The 24,253-nt window shown below is 42.9% G+C and overlaps 1 protein-coding gene and 1 pseudogene across 3 annotated transcripts in view; both read right to left on the bottom strand.

The window, feature by feature from the left end:
* LOC146498584 (protein NLRC3-like) overlaps nucleotides 1-24,253 on the bottom strand; it is a 350,052-nt gene that overhangs the window by 294,111 nt on the left and 31,688 nt on the right. The window contains exons 10-11 of one of the 3 annotated variants that reach the window (XM_085139925.1): nucleotides 13,216-13,389; nucleotides 9,383-9,556 (exon numbers count right to left, since the gene is read on the bottom strand). The exons of the other annotated variants lie outside the window; for them this stretch is intronic. Of the exons in view, the coding sequence (XP_084996051.1) occupies nucleotides 9,383-9,556; nucleotides 13,216-13,389 (348 nt within the window). The remainder of the gene's footprint in view (nucleotides 1-9,382; nucleotides 9,557-13,215; nucleotides 13,390-24,253) is intronic. 3 annotated transcript variants of the gene reach the window in all.
* On the bottom strand, nucleotides 11,035-12,814 carry LOC146498585 (uncharacterized; annotated as a pseudogene).

Raw genomic sequence — 24,253 nt, 5'->3', positions numbered from 1 at the left:
TGGCGTTCCACAGGGTTTGTTGCTAGGACCAATTCTGTTTACATTATACATGCTTCCCCTAGGCAGCATCATTAGAAGACATAGCATAAATTTTCACTGCTATGCAGATGACACCCAGCTCTATCTATCCATGAAGCCAGGTAACACACAACAGTTAGTTGAAAATCTTAGAAATATGGTATCTAACCAGATTCTTACTCTGGATGGCATTGCCTTGGCCTCCAGTAACGCTGTGAGGAACCTTGGAGTCATTGTTGACCAGGACATGTCCTTCAACGCACATATTAAACAAATATGTAAGACTGCTTTCTTCTATTTGCGCAACATCTCTAAAGTTGAATGGGAGGGGGAGCCTTCAATTTTCAGGTCCCTCTTCTGTGGAACCAGCTTCCAGTTTGGATTCAGGAGACAGACACTGTCTCTACTTTCAAGATTAGGCTTAAAACTTTCCTTTTTGCTAAAGCATATAGTTAGGGCTGGACCAGGTGACCCTGAATCCACCTTTAGTTATGCTGCAATAGACGTAGGCTGCTGGGGATTCCCATGATGCATTGAGTTTTCCAGTCACCTTTCTCACTCAGTATGTGTTAATAGACCTCTCTGCATTTAATCATATCTGCTATTAACCTCTGTCTCTCTTCCACAGTATGTCTTTATCCTTTCTTCCTTCTCTCACCCCAACCGGTCCCCGCCCCTCCTTGAGCCTGGTTCTGTCAGAGGTTTCTTCCTGTTAAAAGGGAGTTTTTCCTTCCCACTGTCGCCAAAGTGCTTGCTCATAGGGGGTCATATGACTGTTGTTTTTTTCTCTGTACCTATGAAGCGCCTTGCGGCGACTTTTGTTGTGTTTTGGCGCTATATAAGTAAAATTGAATTGAATAGATGTTTTGATGCATTTCCCAGCACAATCTCAAGAGCTTGGAAAACATTCCAGGAAACAGACAGTTACTCTCAGAGAGCTGTACAGGGCTTCCAAATGTCCTTAAAGCATCAGCAGGACCGGCATCTGCTCTTTTGTGGAAGTAGGAAAAAGATGAGCACTGCCAGAGCCCTTACAAATTATGGTCATCTGGCCACTGGTGTGAATGTCTCAGCCAGACAATAAGAAACAGACTTCCTGAGGGTGACATGACAATCTGATATCCTCTAGTGGGATCTGTGCTCACTGCCTGGCATCATGGAGCACGACTGACAATTCTCGATACAATAATGGAATTGACACGTCCACCACTCATTCTCTGGATTTTCAGTTAAGAGGACATTCACAAATGCCACGTATATCTGGGTCTGGAGAAGCTGTGGAGAATGTTATCATCCCTATACTTTAATTCTAGGGATGTATATCCATATATTCATGTCAGTTTGATTCAATTAGTGCAAAATCACAACAGTCACCTCAAAGCACTTTCTATTATAAGGTACACCCTAAAATAATACAGGCGTGGACAAAATTGTTGGTACCCTTCGGTCAATGACAGAAAAATTCACAATGGTCACAGAAATAACTTTCATCCAACAAAAGTAATAATAGATAAATATTGAATAAATGAATAAATTCAGACATTGCTTTTCAACTATGCTTAACTAAATTATTTAAAAAATTAACACATGGAACAAGCCTGGACAAAAATGCTAAAGTTAATTCAAGGTGTGCCCACTAATTAGCATCACAGGTGTCTACAATCTTGTAATCAGTCAGTGGGCCTATATATATGGCTTCAGGTAGTCACTGTGTTGTTTGGTGACATGGTGTGAACCACACTCAACATGGACCAGAAGAAGCAAAGGAAAGCGTTGTCTCAGGAGATTAGAAAGAAAATCATAGACAAGCTTGTTAAAGGTAAAGGCTATAAGACCATCTTCAAGCAGCTAGATGCTCCTATGACTACAGTTGCACATATTACTCAGAAATTTAAGATCCATGGGACTGTGGCCAACCTCCCTGGACGTGGCTGCAAAAGGAAAACTGATGACAAATCAAACAGATGATCGGAATGATAACAAATGAGCCCAGAAAGACCTTTAAAGAGATCCAAGGTGAACTTCATGCTCAAGGAACATCAGTGTCAGATCGCACCATCCGTCGTTGTTTGAGCCAAAGTGGACTACGTGGGAGACGACCAAGTAGGACACTATTGTTGAAAACAAATCATAAAAAAGCCAGACTGGAATATGCCAAACTACAGTGGCTTGCAAAAGTATTCGGCCCCCTTGAACTTTTCCACATTTTGTCACATTACAGCCACAAACATGAATCAATGTTATTGGAATTCCACGTGAAAGACCAATACAAAGTGGTGCACACGTGAAAGTGGAACAAAAATTATACATGATTCCAAACATTTTTTTTACAAATAAATAACTGAAAAGTGGGGTGTGCGTAATTATTCAGCCCCCAGAGTCAATACTTTGTAGAACCACCTTCTGCTGCAATTACAGCTGCCAGTCTTTTAGGGTATGTCTCTACCAACTTTGCACATCTAGCGACTGAAATTCTTGCCCATTCTTCTTTGCGAAACAGCTCCAAATCAGTCAGATTAGATGGACAGCATTTGTGAACAGCAGTTGTCAGATCTTGCCACAGATTCTCGATTGGATTTAGACACCAGGCAGGTCAGGGATAAAGTTATTGAGAAATTTAAAGCAGGCTTAGGCTACAAAAAGATTTCCCAAGCATTGAACATCCCACGGAGCACTGTTCAAGCGATCATTCAGAAATGGTAGGAGTATGGACAACTGTAAACCTACCAAGACAAGGCCGTCCACCTAAACTCACAAGCCGAACAAGGAGAGCGCTGATCAGAACTGAAGCCAAGAGGCCCATGGTGACTCTGGACGAGCTGCAGAGATCTACAGCTCAGGTGGGGGAATCTGTCCATAGGACAACTATTAGCCGTGCACTGCACAAATTTGGCCTTTATGGAAGAGTGGCAAGAAGAAAGCCATTCTTAAAAGAAAACCATAAGAAGTCCCGTTTGCAGTTTGCCACAAGCAATGTGGGGGACACAGCAAACATGTGGAAGAAGGTGCTCTGGTCAGATAAGACCAAAATGGAACTTTTTGGCCAAAATGCAAAACGCTATGTGTGGCAGAAAACTAACACTGCACATCACTCTGAACACACCATCCCCACTGTCAAATATGGTGGTGGCAGCATCATGCTCTGGGGGTGCTTCTCTTCAGCAGGGACAGGGAAGCTGGTCAGAGTTGATGGGAAGATGGATGGAGCTAAATACAGGGCAATCTTGGAAGAAAACCTCTTGGAGTCTGCAAAAGACTTGAGACTGGGGCAGAGGTTCACCTTCCAGCAGGACAACAACCCTAAACATAAAGCCAGGGCAACAATGGAATGGTTTAAAGCAAAACATATCCATGTGTTAGAATGGCCCAGTCAAAGTCCAGATCTAAATCCTATCGAGAATCTGTGGCAAGATCTGAAAACTGCTGTTCACAAACGCTGTCCATCTTTGTTGACATGTCACAAAGCTTCTGGGAGAATGTCCTATGGACAGATGAGACAAAAATGTAACTTTTTGCCAAGACACTATGTTCACAGATGGAAAAATGAAGCATAACAAGAAAAGAAAACTGTCCCTACTGTGAAACATTCAAGAGGCTCTGTTATGTTCTCAGGCTGCTTTGCTGTATCTGGCACAGGGTGTCTTGAATCTGTGCAAGGTACAATAAAATCTGAAGACTATCAAGTGTCATGGTCCCCGTGTCTGCCTGGCCGCCTCCACAAGGCCACATGCGTTTCTGTTTACTTTCTCCTGTCACCTCCCTGCTGGGGCAGAGCTCATTGCGGGCTCCCGCCCTTGGCTAACACACCTGCTCTTCATCAGGCTGCAATTATGTGTTGGACATTTAAGGCCGGGATGCAGGCAGTTTCATCGCTGGATAATTGTACGAGACACGTTAGTGAACCTCGAGCTCTATGAATCTCTAGCTTTGTGAACCTTCTGTGATTTTTGGCCTCCTAGTAACCGTTCCTTCCCTGTGTATAGTTTTCCTGCACCCATGACCTACCTACTGTGTGAACGTGTGTGAAGAGGAGATCAAGAGTGAATGAGTTTCCCTTTCTGGATTTTTCCCTTGGACCCTCGCAATTCCCCCACTGTATATACCTGCACTTGGTGAAGGTGTATATAAACGTCATTCCTTGTATTGAACTCTGCTCTGCGCTTGAATCCACTGAATGTGACATCAAGGGATTCTAGAGAGAAATGTGCTGGTCAGTGTCAGAAAGCTTGGTCTCAGTTGCAGGTCATGGGTCTTGCAACAGGACACTGACCCAAAACACACAGCTAGAAACACCCAAGAATGGCTAAGAAGAAAACATTGGACTATTCTAAAGTGGCCCTCTATGAGCCCTGACCGCTATTGAGCATCTTTGGAAGGAGCTGAAACATGCAGTCTGGAAAAGGGGCCCTTCAAACCGGAAACAACTGGAGCAGTTTGCACACGAGGAATGGGCCAAAATACCTGCTGAGAGGTGCAGAAGCCTCATCGACAGTTACAGGAATTGTTTGATTACAGTGATTGCCTCAAAAGGTTGTGCAACAAAATTTTAAATTGTGGGTACCATCATTTTTCTCCAGGCCTGTTCCATGGTGTTTTTTTTTTAAATAATTCCATTGAAGCATGGTTGAAAAACAATGTCTGACTTTCATTGGTTAATATTCATAGAATTTGTATTTATTATTACTTTTTTTCAGATTAAAGTTATTTCTTTGAGTTTTTTTTCCAATGACCAAAGTGTACTAGCAATTTTGTCAATGTCAGTACAGCAGACAAAAACTCAACAATTACATGACCCCCTATAAACAACTGCTATAGCGACAGTGGGAAAGAAAAACTCCCTTTTAACAGAAAGAAACCTCCAGCATAACCAGGCTTAGCAAGGGTGGCCATCTGCCATGACCAGTTGTGGGTGAGTGCAGGGAGATAGGTCAAAGAACATATAGTGGAAGAGAGCCAGAAATTAATAATAACCCATGATTAAATTCAGAGTAGTATATAAACACATAATGAGTTAAAAGAGGTAAGAGAGGGAGAAATACTCAATGCATCATGGCATTGTTTCAAACAGCATGAACCTATATTTCAGCATCACTACGGGAGGATTCAGAGTCTCCTGGTCCAGCCCTAACTATATGCTTTAGCAAAAAGTAAAGTTTAAGCCTTATATTAAAAGTACAGAGTCTCCTGAATCCAAACTGTAGGCTGGTTCCACAGAAGAGGGGCCTGAAAGTTGGAGGCTCTGCCTACCATTCTACTTTTATACCATATACAATAATATAGATTACATAAATATTCGTATATATTTAAAACATTGTTTCTGTTTCAAGCAAATTAAAAATGTTCCTGTGTGTTATTTGTTTATGTCTGTGAAGGTTCTCAGTCACCCAGGTCATCGTAGCCTAAGGAGCCTGGAAACAAAAAGGATCTGGATGTTTCTTGAGGATGTTTCACCTCTCACCTGAGAAGCTTCTTCAGTTTTAAGAGCAAATGGTGGAGAGTCCCAGATTTTTTAAGACCTATTGGGAGTGTCCCTAAGAGGGTTGTGGACTCCCTATTGATACTCTGCTGTGAAACTGGTGTGGGTCACAATCAGCCAGGATATTGGGTAAACCCATTGTTAGACCTTTTTAACACTCTTTGAGGATGCCAATGTTCATATTTTGGACAGAGAAGAGAGATGGCTTTTTTTTCACTCCTCTTTGAAGCCATCTATGTCCACTGTGAATGACGATCTTTGAACAGAGGTGGTGGCTTATGACACCAACTGTCTGTGATCTATAATCCAGTTTTGAGATCCCTTCCCAGACACCTTAATACCATTCACATCCTGGACCAGTTGACCTCAGTAAGTCACTTCATAGGGTGAGGCACGATCTGACAATGAAAATGAAGCCTTGCCTGGCTCACCACCATTTGATTTTAGAACTGAAGAAGCTTGTCAGATGAGAGGCAAAACATCGTCAAGAACCTTAAATAAGTGCAGATGCATTTTTTCCAAGCTCCTTACACATTTGTTTATGTCATGTCTGCAAGCATGTCTGAAACAAACAGGAGTTACAGACAACGAAAATGTTTCCAGCTCGTCCTCTATGGAACGCCAGGACTGCCATAATGAATTAATTAAATACACCATTAAATAATTAATTGAATGTGGCAATAATTAATTAAAATCGGAAATAATTAATTACAATTGTGGCGATCGTGGCTCGAGAGTTGGGAGTTCGCCTTGTAATCGGAAGGTTGCCGGTTCGAGCCCCGGCTCGGACAGTCTCGGTCGTTGTGTCCTTGGGCAAGACACTTCACCTACCGCCTACTGGTGGTGGCCAGAAGGGCCGATGGCGCAATATGGCAGCCTCGCTTCTGTCAGTCTGCCCCAGGGCAGCTGTGGCTACAACTGTAGCTGCCTCCACCAGTGTGTGAATGTGTGTGTGAATGGGTGGATGACTGGGTGTGTAAAGCGCTTTGGGGTCCCTAGAGGGGACTAGTAAAAGCGCTATACAAATACAGGCCATTTACCATTTACCATTTACATAAATATTTACGACACATATAATTAATTAATTATTGACACATTTAATTAATTATTGACACATTTAAATAATTATTTAATGGTGTATTTAATTCATTCATTTTGACACAGTTGACTCCTCAAGATCTCACCATGAAATAATTTTATCTGTCAGCCTCACCCATCAAACTAAGTGGGCGGGGTTAACGCTGCCATGCAGCTTCTCTAACATTTGATTGGTTGCCGTGCAAAGTAAGGCAAGACAGGTCAATCCTAGATAATCGATTGCTTGTGTTGACTTGGTATCCCAGAATGCATTTCAAATCACAGGCAGCAATGGTGGTGGCGTAGTTTTAATAATAGTGTTTTAGCCGCGAATGTCTGGTCAGGTTGTCAACATAGAACATGTTTGCAAAAGTGCTCAGATGTTTTCAGAGATGTCACTCGCTCTGCTAACAGTCAGCTGACAGAGTGCACCGAGCTCACAGCCCCGGTGTTCCAGCTTAACTGTTTATTTTGTGTGTATTTGTTTGTTTTGGTGGGGGGGGCTATGTTAACCGGTTTGTTTAGATATTCCACTCTCTGTGTTCCACGTGTTGCATTCACAGATTCTCATTTTCACCGAACGATCATCTCTTTCCACCTGCTCTTGTGTCTCTGTGCTTCTGTAACATAAAGAATGAGCTGACGTGTTTCTCACGACACCAGTGAACAGCTCAACAGGCCCTCAGTTTACCTGCATGCATCCTCCTCCTCCTCACCTGTCAGCGGTTGTTTAACACCTGCTGCTAATTCAAGAAACACGAACACGTTACCTGGTGATAGTCACAGTTTAACTGGGTAGCCGGTGCACAATATAACGCAATGTCAGCACATTTTTCTGCACAAGATAAGTAAATATAGTTTTTCCAGAGCGCAGAGCTGCTAGAGCTTGTTTCCCAACAGAGCACTTTATAGGCGAACCCACTTCATCAGCGGCTGATGTCCAATCACCGGCACACAGCTTTGAAACCTCACCTGAGTTTTAGCTCTCAGTGTTTAAACGCTGGACTTAATTCACTCAGGCTTTGTCTGTCGGGTCACGTTTACTTTGCTGTTTTATTTACAACTGAGCAAATCGGTTTGGCTGAGGTTAAAGTTACGTTTCATAACTGCACAGTTTTACAGATGTTTAATGGTTCACTGGCACATGTGTTTGACTGAACCATTCACTTTTCTTTATCTGGTGTGTTTTGGATTCAACAGTGAATTTTGAGAGTAAACTGACTTATAGAATGTTTTAAAGAAAGAGAAGAGAAGGCACATTTCCACCGAGAGGAGCAGAGTTTGCAACAGCATGTTCATCATGAAGACTGCAACCTGGACAGAAATATTATATCATCTGTTTTTTAATAGTTATTCAACTGTATTCTAAACACCAGCTGTCTGTTAGAATTTTTAGAGTTTACTTAACTAAAAATAAATGAGGTTAACATTTAATTTGTGATTTTTTTTCTCTTTTTTTTTCTTTTTCGGTCATGTTATGTTTAACTGTCAAAGGCTTGTTACAAACTATGAAACACATCGTGCAGACTTCTGGATGTTTTGTTCTTTATGCTGTAGATTTTCACATCTCTGGAATAGTTGGCAGTAATAAGGATGATTTTCTGTAAAATCATATTGATATGACCCGTGACATATTCGTAGATGATCGTTAGATTAGTTAGCTGGGAAACTCTGTGTTAACTCATAGAGCTGAAAATATCGTGGATATGCTGACCTCGCTCTGTGGTGTACAGGTCCGTTTACCCTCATGATTAATATTCACAATAAAAATATTAGCCGAACATCATGAAGTCTGTATGTGTGTCATACTGTCAAACAACCTTTGTACAGTTAAAGCCAGCAATTATTACATGACGGAAACACCAACGTTATTTCTTTTATGCGTTTATACGCAGGTGACGCTGATTACTGAACAAAAACCCAAAGATCAGCTGTTAATCGGATTTATTTGCTCTCTCTCCTCCTTAAACATGTTTTTAATGTTAGTTATAATTCAGAATTAGCGACTGAAACACGTAGGACACATAAGAACACCAGGAAATAAAACCCCGATAAATATAACCTCAGTAAAAGAAGTCATTGTCAGCGGGGGTTATTACAGCGTGTACCGGGGCCTGAGCTTTGTCGGTGGTAATAACAGCTCGATTGCTTGCGAGGCGAGTGGGTCTATCCCACGCTTTGCTGTGAGACTGGGCAAACATCTCCGAAATCATTGAGGCACTTTTGCAAAGAGGCTGTATCTTGACAAACCGACCAGACACATGGAGATTAAACCACTACATTCTCGGCTAAAAAATATTATAACGGTATTTGGTGACATAAAAACAGGGTTTTTCAAAGTTCAGTTCTGTTAGTTTCCACATGTTGCTTGTTGTGTGCTAAAAACAATGGCCACCAGGCCAAAGCAATGGTTTTGACTCGATCAGCGTTAGCCCCGCCCCCTGAGTTTGATGGGTGAGGTTGAGGGATAAAATTATTTTATGGTGAGACCTGAAGGAGTCAACTGTGCCAAAATGAATTAATTAAATACACCATTAAATAATTATTTAAATGTGGCAATAATTAATTAAAATGTGAAATAAATAAATTATTAATTAAATGTGGCAATAATTAATTAAATATGTCAATAATTAATTAAATGTGGCAATAATTAATTAATTACATGTGTCGTAAATATTTATGTAATTAATTATTTTCGATTTTAATTAATTATTGCCACATTTAATTAATTATTTAATGGTGTATTTAATTAATTCATTATGGCAGTCCTGGCGTTCCATATTCCTCCTCTCTCAGACATTCTCTCCATACCTGAGAGTGTCCAGTCTCCAGCCTGGATCCTTCAATCCAGCCGACAGCAGCTTCAATCCTGAGTCTCCTGGATGATTGTAGCTCAGGTCCAGCACTCTCAGATGGGAGGGGTTGGAACTCAGAGCTGAGGCCAGAGAAGTACAGCCTTCCTCTGTGATCAGACAGCCTGACAGACTAAAGATACACAAAACACAACAATTTGCAAAACACTGTATGAAAAATAAAATGTGATCCATCCATTTGAATTAATTCAGCTTTATTTATGTGAAATTTCACAAACGATAACAGCCTTAAAACATCTATAATAATTGTAAAAAAATATAGTTGGCTACTTCGCGGATTTTACCTATTGCGGGTTATTTTTGGAACATAACTCGATATATGAGGGACCACTGTAGTTGTCAAATCTTCCTTTTAAATCAGTAGTAAAGACAACACTAATATTGAATATGCTATTATGTGTTCTTTATGGTCTGATCGTTTGGCATTTTGTCAGAACATAGCTTTTAATTAAAATCTGAATTTTAATCCTTTAAAGCCCATCATAGAACCAAGTCCGTCAGAGCTTATCTTTATATTTCTACATGCTTTAGTGCCATTTTTTGCAGCATTTCAAGTTGCTATACATCAATATAACCGTTATATCCAAAATTGTAAATAATAAGTATGCATTAAGTTCATAGTAACTACATAATTTGCAAAAAAGTGCAATAAACTAAAAAAAAAAAAAAAAAATCTTTTTTTCATTCTTTTTTTTAAAACATATTTCTAGCAACAGAAATTACAGAGGTGTATCCCTCAAAACTGTAAATGTGAAAAAGTTGCACAAAATAGTTTCCATCCACAAGAAAGGGCTTTTTGCACAAACCAATTTGTCAAAGGAAACCACGACCTGACACAAGTTGAATGCACGTTTTGTATTTACAACTCCTCCGATTTCAAAAAATTATTGTGCTGGCTTAGTTGGTTGTGATCTACCAGGATTTAAAAATAGTCATGCAAATTGGAGCGTGCAAGCTCCAATGAGCTTAGGGAGCCACTCAATAAAAGTTGTTATTGGTAAAATATGATTTCTCTCTCCGTAATCTCTCTGTAGCATGTTGGAGCACCGTCATATTTACATTATTTGTACAGTACGAATGATTTGCTTTGGTACCTGGTCAAACTTAAGCTCTCCTCTGTCTGCAGCAACCTCGCAGGCAGCAGCTTCTCCCCCCTCGCTCACATGTGTAAGTGCTGTGCTCAGTCACCTAGTGCCTGAACTTGGATCATACCAAATTAGGGGGAATTTACGATGGTGCACTCTGTGCTTTGTGTCAGTCAGTTAGGCATCTAACTATGAAACTGATTACACTTCAAAAGACCCCATGCTTCTGAAAAAAATGACCCGGTCTCAAGCTCAGTAAGCCGCCCCCCCGCTCCGCTGATGGTTGACTCCAAATCTCTCGACCACTATGTTGATCTGAGAAAGCAAGACCGAGACAGCGAGACCAAGACAAGACCGAGACAAAAGTCCGTCGAGACCAAGACGAGACCAAGACCATGTAAATTTGGTCTCGGGACCGGTATCGAGACCAAGACCGGTCTTGAGACATCCAACTCTAGTCTGTGAACACCTGTGTGCCCACCTGTGAGCATGAGCGCGCTTGTATTCAAAAGTTTTCTTCATGTAATGATCTGCTAGAGGGTGTGGGGAGCAATAGCCCCGTCCCCCAGGGCATGAAGCACGTATGGAGGAGATCCAGGCTCCAAACATCCAGAGACCCCCAGAGCGCGAGAGTCCAAGGAAGACCAACGGAGGGGCAACCGTGCCTCCCCCTTGGAAAGAGCTAAGGAGAGTCCCACACGGACAGTCGCCCAGCAGCCACGGAGCAGGAGCTGGGGGAGGGGGGGTAGTGACGTGCTCACGAGCTCTCAGTTGTGCCAGAGTGGACCGAGCCGCATGTCCAGAGGCCAGAGGCCAGGGGTACCCCACCCCCCGGAAGAAGCCCGACCAAGCAACAGGCGCCAGGCCCCGGCAAGCAGCCACAGGGAGTGAGCCAGTGCGTAACTGAGTGCCCAGCCCTGGGCACCAAGACCCACCAACGCACCGATGCCTGAGGGAGTGTGGTGAGGGGAGATAGGCCTCCATACCTTGGAGGGCCTGAGATGTCCCCAGAGAGGTGGCGTCTAAGACCCAACATGATATATAGACACAGACAAACAGGCACACACAGATACGCACGTGCATTTCCACCCCCATGCACACATATGCAAATACTCAGCACTCCCCCAACGTGAAGACAGACATAAATAGACACTGTACACAGAATCACACTCCCCACACATACTCTATACCCCGGGTCCATGCACCCCTGTCCCCAGAGGGGGAAACTGTACCTAGACCCAGGAGGTATTACCCTTTTCCCTCGTGTGGAGACAAGCAGACACCCCCCCCCCCCACCCCCCACCCCGCAGTAGCAGGGAGGCCCCACATCCCAGACCCCAATCGGACGGCCAACTCCTCCTATCAGCCCCCCGGCCTTGAAGGGCAACAGAGAACGGTGGTGTATGAAGACCCCAAACCGCCCTCTGCCTGCTCATATGTAGCATTGCTACATGTGTGTTCTAAAGTGCATTTAAAAGCCGGGAGGTCGTGGTGCTAGCTGCCAGAGAGCAGCAGGTTTTTGCACAGCCCCTCCCGAAAGCCCTCAATGTCTACATGTATTTAAAATTGAGAGGTGCGCACTGGCGCCAGAGGTGAGGGTGAATACACCGACCGTCCTCTGGATGCCGTGTATCGTGCCAACCCCCTCGGTCCTATATATATATGTGTTATGAGAGTGTGAGTCATGTGGATGTCTAGGTTATAGAATAAAATTGAGGCACAGGCAGCCAGAAGGGGACAGAGGGGGAATGCCTCCCCTGCACCCTGGTGACACACCCGTAACTCAAGGCCCTGCATGCGTGGGTGATTATGGTGGAGCGGAAAGAGGGAGGAAGCTGGGGATGGGCAAGTGGCCACTCCCTGGGGCCAGCTCTCCCGCTGACCCGAGTAGGCACTCCCATCCCCCGGAACCCACCAAGGCCAGGGGGCCCAGGCCCATCCGGACCGGGGCCCGCCGCAGCAGCGTCGCCTAGCCCAACAGAATCAGGGGAAGCCCACCAAAGAGAAAACTGCACCCACCCCATCATCCACTCATCTCCCAGACTACACAAGACAATAGACACCCAGGTTAAGTTCATTATCCCCCTCTCCTATAACTCTCCCCCACCTGCAGAGTGAACTCCTGGATACCAGAGAACTTCTGCACGGATTAACAGCCTCCCCACCAGTTGGAGAGCCCCCCAGTTGGCCCAATGCACCAGAGGTCCCCTGCACCAGGGCTGAGCCCCCATGCACCCACCTGCCCAAAGCCCTGGTGACACTCGAACCAGGACCCAAGCCCCCATGGCCCATCCAGAGCCCAAGCCCAAAGACGGAGCACCCCCAAACCCCACGCCCCCACGCCACCCACTCATCCAGGTGTTATATATAAAAATATGTATTTGTTGTATTTTTAACAACTGAAAATAAAATAAATAAATAATAACAACAAAGGTCTATCAAATGAACCAATGTGGCAAGGCAGGGACGGTCCACTTGGTGAAGTAATTCCATTGGGCTTCTCTCTTAGCCTTCAGACAATAATTCTGATGGCAAAAGAACCAAACAAGACAAGCGGCCAAAAAAAAAAAAAAATCTCCATATTAATTAACAATGCAATAACACAAGTACAAGACAAATATCTCACTTGACAATTCAATAAGGGTTAGCAATTCAGACCTTCAATGATCAAAGTGTAAATTCTGACCTGAGACTTTCTAGTGTACAGTATGGGCTCTTCAGTCCATCAGACAGAAGCCTCACTCCCGAATCCTGCAGGTCATTGTTATTCAGGTCCAGCTCTGTCAGACTAGAGGACGTGGAACTGAGAAGTGAGGACAGAGCTTCACAACTTCTCTCTGAGAGGTTACAGCCATTAAGACTAAAAGAAAAATGAAACAAAACAAAAACTGCTATTTGTAATCATACTGAATGACATTTAATACACACACACACACACACACACACACACACATGTAGGACTGTTTTCTTTTGTTTGAGCAATATCTTTAAATTTAGAAATATCTTGTCTCAGAGTGCCACTAAAAACTGGTTTATGCATTTATTACTTCTGTGCTGGTCTACTGGATTTTGTTATTATCAGGATGCCTTAAAGACTCCTTGACAAGGTTTCAGTTGATCCAAAATGCTGCAGCAAGAGTACTGATAGGGATGAAAAAAAGAAAGCATATTTCTCTTCAAATTACATTGTTTCATTGGCTCACTTTTAAATCCACAATCGAGTTTAAAATTATTTAAGACCTTATACATGGGAAGGACAATGAGGCCCCAGCTCATCTTAATGACCTCATAGTATCATATCCCCCATATAGAGCTCTCAGATTGCTGACATTTCTTCTGGTTCCTAGGATATTTGAAAGTAGAATGTGAGGATTTTCAGATTCATCTTTTCAGATCCATGGTCCTGGGTCACCGACCCATAACATAACCAATTTCTTGAATAGGAAAGAATTCCTTATGCTGTGTCACTAGAAGGAGGAAGTAAGTGTATAAAGAGTGAAAGACAGACTTCCCCAAATTTGGTTTTCTGCATAGATTTATTACTTTAAAAAAAATTCTGTATCTTTATTATTTTGTTTCTTTTCGTTCCGGGGCCGTGTATACATAAATTCACTCCACCTCATGTTAACATGTGATGCGAATGACAGTGATTCAGCTCCTTGAATCCTTGAGATTGTGTGCAGTGTTGGGGAGTAATGGAATACATGTACCGGCATTACATATTTAAAATACAAAATAGGAGTAACTGTATTCAATTACAGTTGAAAAAGGTGGTATTCAGAATACAGTTACTTTGTTGAAATGAATGGATTATATGGTGGTCTTTTCCTGTTTCATATGTTAGGCTATGCCCTCTCTATTTCTGGTAATTCCACACTGGAGGAAACTCAAATAAAACACAATAAGAGACTCTAATGCCTGGTTCTCCATCTCATGGCCCATGCTCCCCCTATTTGCATAATGACATGAAAAAATATTTTTAAAAATTGTTATTCAAAAAATAGTTTGAATATATGAAGGCAATATAAGCAGTGTACTGGCATAGGCCTAAAGACTGTAGCCTCATGGGCAGGATGGTCCGTGCTGCAGGGAGAATGTGTGGGACTGCCCCTCCCTTTATGTGTGTGTGAGTGTGAGGGAGGGAGAAAAAGGAGAGCCGAAAATTACGAGCTGTCACCAATCACAAACTGGAGATGGAAGCATGTTAATATTTGTAAGTAAGCTATTAAGACTCGACTGTACACCGTGTTCGTGTTTTCCTCCGAAGCAATAAGTTCCATTGGACCAGCCTTTCAGCGCCTCTCCCTGTCTCTCACTAGCAAAATTAACCCAGACAGTAAAGCTAGTTCCCGGCTACAAGCCAGACATGGAACCTGACATATTAGCCAGAGGTCCCTTTACTATGGTTCGGAGCAGCAGACCAGTTTTATATACGCACCGAATATATTTCTATAAGACATCACTGCAAATATTCCACACTTAACTAATGTCCACCCTACTGTTACTTATTTTATATTAAGATTTAAAAAGTCTAGTTGGTATTGGTATGGTGAGTAGCCTTCAGTAATAGTAATATATCACACAGCAATATTACATTCATGTAGTTGTAAAAAGCATGATAATATATTAAGTAATCCAAAGTACTCAGAATACGTTACTCTCATTGAGTAACTAAAAACATTACAAAATATATTTTGGGTCATGTATTCTGTAATCTGTAGTGGAATACATTTCATTTCAATATATTATTAAATTTTATTGATTTTTACACACCTGTGGCCATAGAAGTTAATTGAACATCTGAATTTAATTATTTGGATAGGTGAGTGAATACTTTTAGCAATGTAGTAAATTTAAAAAAAATTAAAGTAAACATATAAAATATTTAGAGGAGGGGGAGTTCCAAAATATAAGTGAGTAGTCAAGTATGCTATTGTAATACTATAGATTGAGCAGTCACCAGGGTATAATTGTTATGGTCCGGGAGAGTGGCATGCTTGTTTGCTGTGCTCTAGGTCTCCTCCCCTGGGTGGAGACCCACACATCAGGCTGATTATGTTGGCAGTATTTAAGACCAGCGTCTGCAACCATTTGTCGACTGAATGTCTGCCAATCACCGTTAGTGCTCGTCTGTTCATATCACCTGCTGTTGTAGTATTTGTGCTAATGGAATTCTCTGTCTCCAGTTAACTCCACGGACCACACCTGCAACTTGTCTCCGTTAATTCTGTCTGGTCGCTGGTCGCTTCTGCCCACTCACTCCACTGCCGCCCAGGTACGGATCTCTCTACTTCTCTGCACCTGCCTGCTTCCCCCGCCGCACTTTCAGACTCCATTTGGATTCATGACATCACAAACTCACCCGGACCTAACCTCCCTCCAAAGCAATCTCCACCTGCCGATAAGTAAGTCTGAACAACCTCTCTTCAGAAAAACCTTCAAACTCCACCCGGTTTCTTTTAACTCTCCTCTCCTGTGATTACAGGACCGTGCAACTTCCGTTGGACTTTTGGATCCCCGCTCATGCCTTAAGAACCCCTCCAGCCTTAGTGTCATAGTTCCCACAGTCATAGTCTCCCAGCCCCATTCACAGTCACAGTGTACCGCCAGTGAATATCATAGCCCTTCATTGTCTGTTTCTTCGCCAAGTATCAGTCATAGCAGGTTCTGCCCAGAGTGTGTATGTATTCGCCTTAACCTTTGTATATATTTCCGCAGCCCCAGAATATTTGTATAGTGTCCTCCATGTAGTTAACCACTTTTTTCACTTAGTCACTACTGCACCCTACCTGTATATAGCCACTAAACCCCACATCCGTGTGTATTCACGTTTTGTCCCTTACTGTAATAAATTCTTGTCACGTTCGTCTGGTGACTGTGTTGAATCTGTTTAGAGTCCAATGCACCCTATATGGCCCGTGCCGTGGCAATAATAGGCTTTGTTTGTCCTGAAAACCCTCTCCTGTCTGATCATTTCCTGATAACATTTACATTTACAATGATTGATTACACAGCAGTGGAGAGTAGACTTTATCACAGTAGATGTCTTTCTGAAAGCGCTGTAACTAAGTTTAAGAATATAATCCACCCACTGTTATCATCTTCAATGACCTGTACTGTAGCTCCTGTGAAAACTAAGACCTCAAATCAGAAATACCCGACTCCGTGGTATAATTCTCCAACACATAGCCTAAAGCAGACTACTTGTAAGCTGGAGAGGAAATGGCGTGTCACAAATTTAGAGGATAATCATTTAGCCTGGAGAAATAGTTTGCTGCTTTAAAAGAAAGCCCTCCGCAAAGCCAGAACATCTTACTATTCGTCACTGATTGAAGAAAATAAGAACAACCCCAGGTTTCTCTTCATCACTGTAGCCAGGCTGACAAAAAGTCAGAGCTCTACTGAGCCAACAATCCCTTTAACGTTAACTAGTAATGACTTCATGAACTTCTTCACAAATAAAATTACCAATAATCATCTCACAGATGTAATATTATCTACAGCTACTTTTAGTACCATTGATGTTAAGTTGGACTCTTTTTCTCCAATTGATCTTTCTGTGTTAACTTCAATAATTACTTCCTCCAAACCATCAACGTGTCTTTTAGACCCCATTCCTACAAAACTGCTCAAAGAAGTCCTGCCATTAATTAATTCTTCAAACTTAAATATGATCAACCTATCTCTAATAATCGGCTATGTACCTTCAAGGTGGCTGTAGTTAAACCTCTAATCAAAAAGCCCTCTCTAGACCCAGCAGTCTTAGCTAATTATAGGCCAATATCCAACCTTCCTTTATATCAAACATCATTGAAAGAGTAGTTGTCAAACAGCTAACAGATCATCTGCAGAGGAATGGTTTATTTGAAGAGTTTCAGTCAGGTTTCAGAGCTCATCACAGCACAGAAACAGCTTTAGTGAAGGTTACAAATGATCTTCTTATGGCCTCTGACAGTGGACTCATCTCTGTGCTTGTCCTTCTTGACCTTAGTGCAGCATTCGATACTGTTGACCATAATATCCTATTAGAGCGATTAGAACATGCTGTAGGTATTACAGGTACTGTGCTGCAGTTGTTTGTATCATATCTATCTAATAGACTCCAATTTGTACATGTAAATGGAAAGTCCTCTTCACACACTAAGGTCAATTATGGAGTTCCACAGGGTTCAGTGCTAGGACCAATTCTGTTTACATTATACATGCTTCTCCTAGGCCAGGGGTCTGCAACCTTTTACACCCAAAGAGCCATTTGGACTCGGTTTCCACGCAAAAGAAAACACTGGGAGCCGCAAATACTTTTTGACATCTAAAATGAAGATAACACTGTATATTGTATATATTGTATATATTGTTTTTTACCTTTATGCTTTGTGTGAACAACTAAGGTGTGTTGCTTATGAAATCCATGAAGTGCTACAGAGAAAATTACATTTTATTTATGTAATCAACACATTTTGAACTCTTAAAGAAATATAACAAAAGGAAAGACACCAACCTGAACTAAAATGATCCATGTAGCAAACAAAAACTCTTGTCAGCCACCACCCTTATATCGCCTTTGGGCTGTTGGAGCCTTGACCTGACTTTTAAAAAATAATTGGTAAAAAATCACTATGCTGCCTAAAAATTAAAAATAGATATTTGCAAAATTCTGCCTAAATATGTATTTTACCAGGTTAATGCGTGCGGCGGGGCATGGTCTGCAGCGCCGGTGCAGGGGAGGCGGACGCACCTGAGCCACACCCGCAATCATGCCTCGCTGCCTTTACGTCTGCGCTATCTGTGCTGTTGTGTTGTTGGTGGTGTATGTCGGGCTGTGAGGTGAAAAGCTACAGCCGGCTGTATGCGTACAGCAACCGTGTGTGAAAAATGGTCAATAAAAAGATGCTGAAAAGCGTGTTCATGCAAACATCGTCGGTCTGCCGTGATATGTTTACAATGGGACTTCTGTACAAAGTCAGTTTACGCAGGACTGTACGCTGTCATCTGTCAGGCATGAGCGGTGTTTGTCTTTAACATAGTTCACGGTGGAGAATAGCTGCTGACATAATGTGGATCCGAAGATCCATAATTGGCCTACCTGGGGTTGAAAGTCTCGATAAATGCATGGCGTTTCGGCGGGTATACCGGCTTCCGTGAGTGTGACTCTTATTTTGAGCGATGAAAAAATAATAGAATATAATTTTATTTTTATATTTCAATATCACACTTCCAATTTAGAACTACAAGTTAAAAAGAACTAACATAAATAAAATACACTTCAGCTAAATACTAATTTATTTTCCCAAACCACGCAGAGCCGCAGTATAAGGACTAAAGAGCCACACGCGGCTCTGGAGCCGAAGGTTGCCGACCCCTGCCCTAGGCAGTATCATTAGAAGACATAGCATACATTTCCACTGTTATGCAGAAGACACCCAGCTCTATCTGTCCATGAAGCCAGATAACACACACCAATTACTTAAACTGCAGGAATGTCTTAAAGACATAAAGACCTGGTTGGCGCTAACCTTCTGCTTCTTAATTCAGATAAAACTGAGGTTATTGTACTCGGCCCTGAAATTTTAGAAATATGGTATCTAACCAGATTCTTACTCTGGATGGCATTACCTTGGCCTCCAGTAAAGCTGTGAGGAACCTTGGAGTCATTTTTGACCAGGATATGTCCTTCAACGCACATATTAAACAAATATGTAAGACTGCGTTCTTCCATGTGCGCAACATCTCTAAAATTAGAAATATCCTGTCTCAGAGTGATGCTGAAAAACTAGTTCATGCATTCATTACTTCCAGGCTGGACTACTGTAATTCATTATTATCAGGATGTCCTAAAAACTCGCTGAAAAGTCTTCAGCTAATCCAAAATGCTGCAGCAAGAGTACTGACAGGGACTAGAAAGAGAGAGCATATTTCTCCTGTTTTGGCTTCCCTTCATTGGCTTCCTGTTAAATCCAGAATTGAATTCAAAATCCTGCTCCTCACATACAAGGTCTTAAATAATCAGGCCCCATCTTATCTTAATGACCTTGTAGTACCATATCACCCTATTAGAGCACTTCGCTCTCGCACTGCAGGCCTACTTGTTGTTTCTAGAGTATTTAAAAGTAGAATGGGAGGCAGAGCCTTCAGTTTTCAGGCCCCTCTTCTGTGGAACCAGCTTCCAGTTTGGATTCAGGAGACAGACACTATCTCTACTTTCAAGATTAGGCTTAAAACTTTCCTTTTTGCTAAAGCATATAGTTAGGGCTGGACCAGGTGACCCTGAATCCTCCCTTAGTTATGCTGCAATAGACATAGGCTGCCGGGGGATTCCCATGATGCATTGAGTTTTTCCTTTCCAGTCACCTTTCTCACTCAGTATGTGTTACTAGACCTCTCTGCATTGAATCATATCTGCTATTAACCTCTGTCTCTCTCCCACAGCATGTCTTTATCCTTTCTTCCTTGTCTCACCCCACCCGGTCGCAGCAGATGGCCGCCCCTCCCTGAGCCTGGTTCTGCCAGAGGTTTCTTCCTGTTAAAAGGGAGTTTTTCCTTCCCACTGTCGCCAAAGTGCATGCTCATAGGGGGTCATATGATTGTTGGGTTTTTCTCTGTATCTATTATTGTTCAAATCAATTCAATTTTATTTATATAGTGCCAAATCACAACAAATGTTGCCTCAAGGCGCTTCATAGACTCAATAATGAGTACTCTTGCTGCAGCATTTTGGATTAGCTGAAGGCTTTTCAGTGAGTTTTTTCGACATCCTGATAATAATGAATTGCAGTAGTCCAGCCTGGAAGTAATAAATGCATGAACTAGTTTTTCAGCGTCACTCTGAGACAGGATATTTCTAATTTTAGAGATGTTGCGCAAATGGAAGAACGCAGTCTTACATATTTGTTTAATATGTGCGTTGAAGGACATATCCTGGTCAAAAATGACTCCAAGGTTCCTCGCAGTGTTACTGGAGGCCAAGGTAATGCCATCCATAGTAAGAATCTGGTTAGATACCAAATTTTTAAGCTTTTCAGCGCCGAGTACAATAACCTCAGTTTTATCTGAATTAAGAAGCAGAAAGTTAGCGGCCATCCAGGTCTTTATGTCTTTAAGACATTCCTGCAGTTTAACTCATTGGTGTGTGTTATCTGGCTTCATGGACAGATAGAGCTGGGTTTCATCTGCATAACAGTGAAAATGTATGCGATGTCTTCTAATGATACTGCCTAGGGCAGGGGTCGGCAACCTTCGGCTCCAGAGCTGCCTAAGGGAAGCATGTATAATGTAAACAGAATTGGTCCTAGCACTGAACCCTGTGGAACTCCATAATTAACCTCAGTGTGTGAAGAGGACTCTCCGTTTACATGCACAAATTGGAGTCTATTAGATAGATATGATACAAACCACTGCAGTGCAGTACCTGTAATACCTACAGCATGTTCTAATCGCTCTAATAGGATATTATGGTCGACAGTATCAAATGCTGCACTGTGCGATCGACTGTACAATATAAAGCGCCTTGAGGCGACTTTTGTTGTGATTTGGCGCTCTATAAATAAAATTGAATTGAATTGTTCATTAGACTAACTGCATGTGCAACAAAACTTCTTTTGTGCAGTAAGATCCCTGATGGACACCAGCATCTTGCCAGAGGAGAGTGACAAAAAGATCTTCTTTTTTTTTTTAAAGTCCACGGTACGAGGGGTCGGCAGCAATTGAGCTGTACAGGTCTAAGAGGGAAGGAAGACTGCAGCCAAACACCATCCAAAAAGTGATAACATTCTGCAGTCTGCCTTTGTTCTTGGTAGTGGCAGCAGTGTACCAAAGAATGATGGCGAAGTCGGAGTGCATAATCATTGACACTGGCAAGTTAAAATTTCTTCAGGGGCACCAGGAAGTACATGTTCTGCTATACTATCTTGAACCTAATGAGGCAGTTTGTGACTTTACTGAACACTGGCGACAAATGATCACTGCAGTTCTTCAAGTGGATGGAGACTCCCAATGTTTGTGTGAAACTTCTTTCTATGTAAGAGTGTGTTGCTCAGATATGGACAAATGTGTCATGGGGGTTCAGACACTGGTTAGCAGTTTTTGGCTGGGCAGTGCCTGTATTAACAAGTGCAATTTTAAGTCACAAAGTCATAGTTTACCTCTAAATTCGATACTATTATGGATGTCATGAGAGAAGAAAAACAAGACAGTGGACAGTGCTAATGGTGAGTTACAAGCCGAGTTCTAATTAGGATGATATCGTACAATGATGTTTTTAAGCTCATCAAGGAAACAGTTCCTGCCAGGGATAGGATTCCTGGGGTCCCATCCTGGAGCCAGGCCGAGGGAGGGTGCTCGAGGGAGAGCGTCTGGTGGCTGGGACTTAGTCCATAGTACCCAGCCAGGCACAGCCCAAAAAAGGTACATGAGCCTATCCTCCTATAGGCCCACCACCTTCAGGAGCCACCATAAAGGTCAGGTGCAAATCCCAGGTGCAGAAACTAGTGGCTAGGACATGAAATGTCACCTCTCTAGTGGGGAAGGAGCCTTAGTTAGTGGATAAGGTTGAGAGGTACTGGCTAGATATGGCGCCGCCATTGCGTGCAATAGGTCGGCAGCCTTATGAAATTTCTCCTTGTGGGACTAATAAAGGTATATCATATCATATAGTCGGGCTACCTCGCTGCACGGCTTAGGCTCTGGAATCAGTCTCCTGGAGAGGGGCTAGACTCTGTCTTAGTCTGGAGTTGGCCCTGGTGAGAGGCGGCGGGCTGGGGTAATCAGTTCATTACCACTGGAGAGCTTCAAGACATGTTGAGGAGGTAATTTAGCCATTTAAATCAGCTGTGTTGTATTAAGGACACATCTAAAACCTGCAGGACACTGGCCCTCGAGGCATGGATTTCGACACCTGTGACATAAATGTGTCCATAAGTGCTCATGGCACTGGGACACCCTGGGCCACAGGTCAATGATAAATTTTGTAATTGTATCACCAGATCTGTGGCTGTATGTTCTGGACATTCAGGTGAAGAGAGGGGCTGACCTTGCAACTGCAGACCTGGTTCTCCTAAACTCCCCTATAGTGAGGGTGCGCTTGGAATGCCTGGCAGAGGCACACTGAGCTGCAGCTGCAAGGTGGTTGATGCCTGTCGTGGTGGTAACCCCGAAATCAAATGGTGGGCACCAGAGGTGAAATGAGCCACCAGGCTGAAGAGGAAGGCCTATCAGGCTTATTTAGCCTGTGGCTCAAGCAAAAACTTGGGTATGGGAAAAGTTCTGAGAGGCCATGGGAAAAAATCTTCAGACTGCCTCGAAGAAATTCTGGTAGTCTATCAAGCGACTCAGGAGAGGAAAGCAGTGCTGTACCTGTAGTCCAGGTAAGGTGCTGATGACTTCGACTGAGAACATTTTGGGCGGTGAAAGGTCTACATTGAGGACCTCCTTATACTCACTGGCATGTCTTCTTTGGAGGAAGCAGAGTCTGGGGAAGAGGGGATGGTTCATCTATCTCTGGGAGCGAGATCACTGAGGCAGTTAAACAACTCCTTCATGGCGGGGCACTTGTGATGGATGAGATTTGCCAAGAGTTCCTGAAGGCTGTGGATGTTGTAGGGGTGTCCTGGTTGACACGCCTCTACAATGTTGCCTGGCAATGAGAGGCAGCACCTTTGGATTGGCAGACCGGGTGGTGGTTTCCATCGTTAACCTCCTAGGAACTGGTGTCCACACATGTGGACATCACATTTTGGGTTGTCTAGACCAAAACACTAAATTTGGCTCTACAAGGGCCTGATATCCAATTAGGAGAATGTTATACTACCACTGTTCTATCAAAATTTAAAGCAAATGTCCTCATAACTGGATATCATTTTTCTCAGAAACAAAAATCAGGTAAGAAGATATTTCTTTTTTTTTTTTTTACATTCATCAGGTCCCAATCAGCCCAAATAGCAAAGATAAATTAAAAATGCATGCCATGAAAGAGTTTGGGTCTAAGGAGGTAAAGAAGGGTGTGTTCCAACTATAGGGGGATCACACTCCTCAGCCTCCTTGGTAAAATCTATGCCAGGGAGCTGGAAAAGAGAGTCCATCCATTGATCAAACCTCAGATACAGGAGGACAATGTTTTTGTCCCAGTCATGGAACACTGGACCAGCTCTTTATCCTGTAGAGGATACTAGAGGGTGCATGGGAATATGCCCAACCAGTCTATATGTGTTTTTGTAGACTTGGAGAAGGTATTCAACCTTGTTCCTCAGAGTTTTCTGTGGGAATTCCTCCGGGAGTATGGGGTGTCTGGCCCATTGCTACGGGCCATTCAATCCTTATACAACCAGTGCAGAAGCTTGGTCTGCATAGCCAACAATAAGTCGGACTTGTTTCCAGTGGGTGATGGTCTCTGCCGGTCTCTGCCCATTGTCACCAATTAAGTTCGTAACTTTTGTGGACAGAATGTAGACAAGTGGAAGAAGGCTTTTACTTTGGTCGTCTAAGAATCTCATCTCTGCTTTTTGCAGACGATGCGGTTCTGTTGGCTTCATCGACTGATGGCCCCCACTTCACACTGAAACAGTTTGCAGCTGAGTGTGAAGCAGGGGGAATGAGAAACAGCACGTGAAAATAATTGAGGCCATGGTCCTCATCCAGAAAAGGGTGGAGTGCCCACTCCGGGTCAGGGACGGGTTCCTGACCCAAGTGAAGGAGTTCAAGTATCCCGGGGTCTTGTTCATGAGTGACGGGAG

This window comes from Neolamprologus multifasciatus, chromosome 18, assembly GCF_963576455.1.
Source record: "Neolamprologus multifasciatus chromosome 18, fNeoMul1.2, whole genome shotgun sequence".
Taxonomy (NCBI): Eukaryota; Metazoa; Chordata; class Actinopteri; order Cichliformes; family Cichlidae; genus Neolamprologus; species Neolamprologus multifasciatus.
Note: the sequence above shows the minus strand (reverse complement) of the source record. Positions and strands in the feature narration are given on the sequence as shown.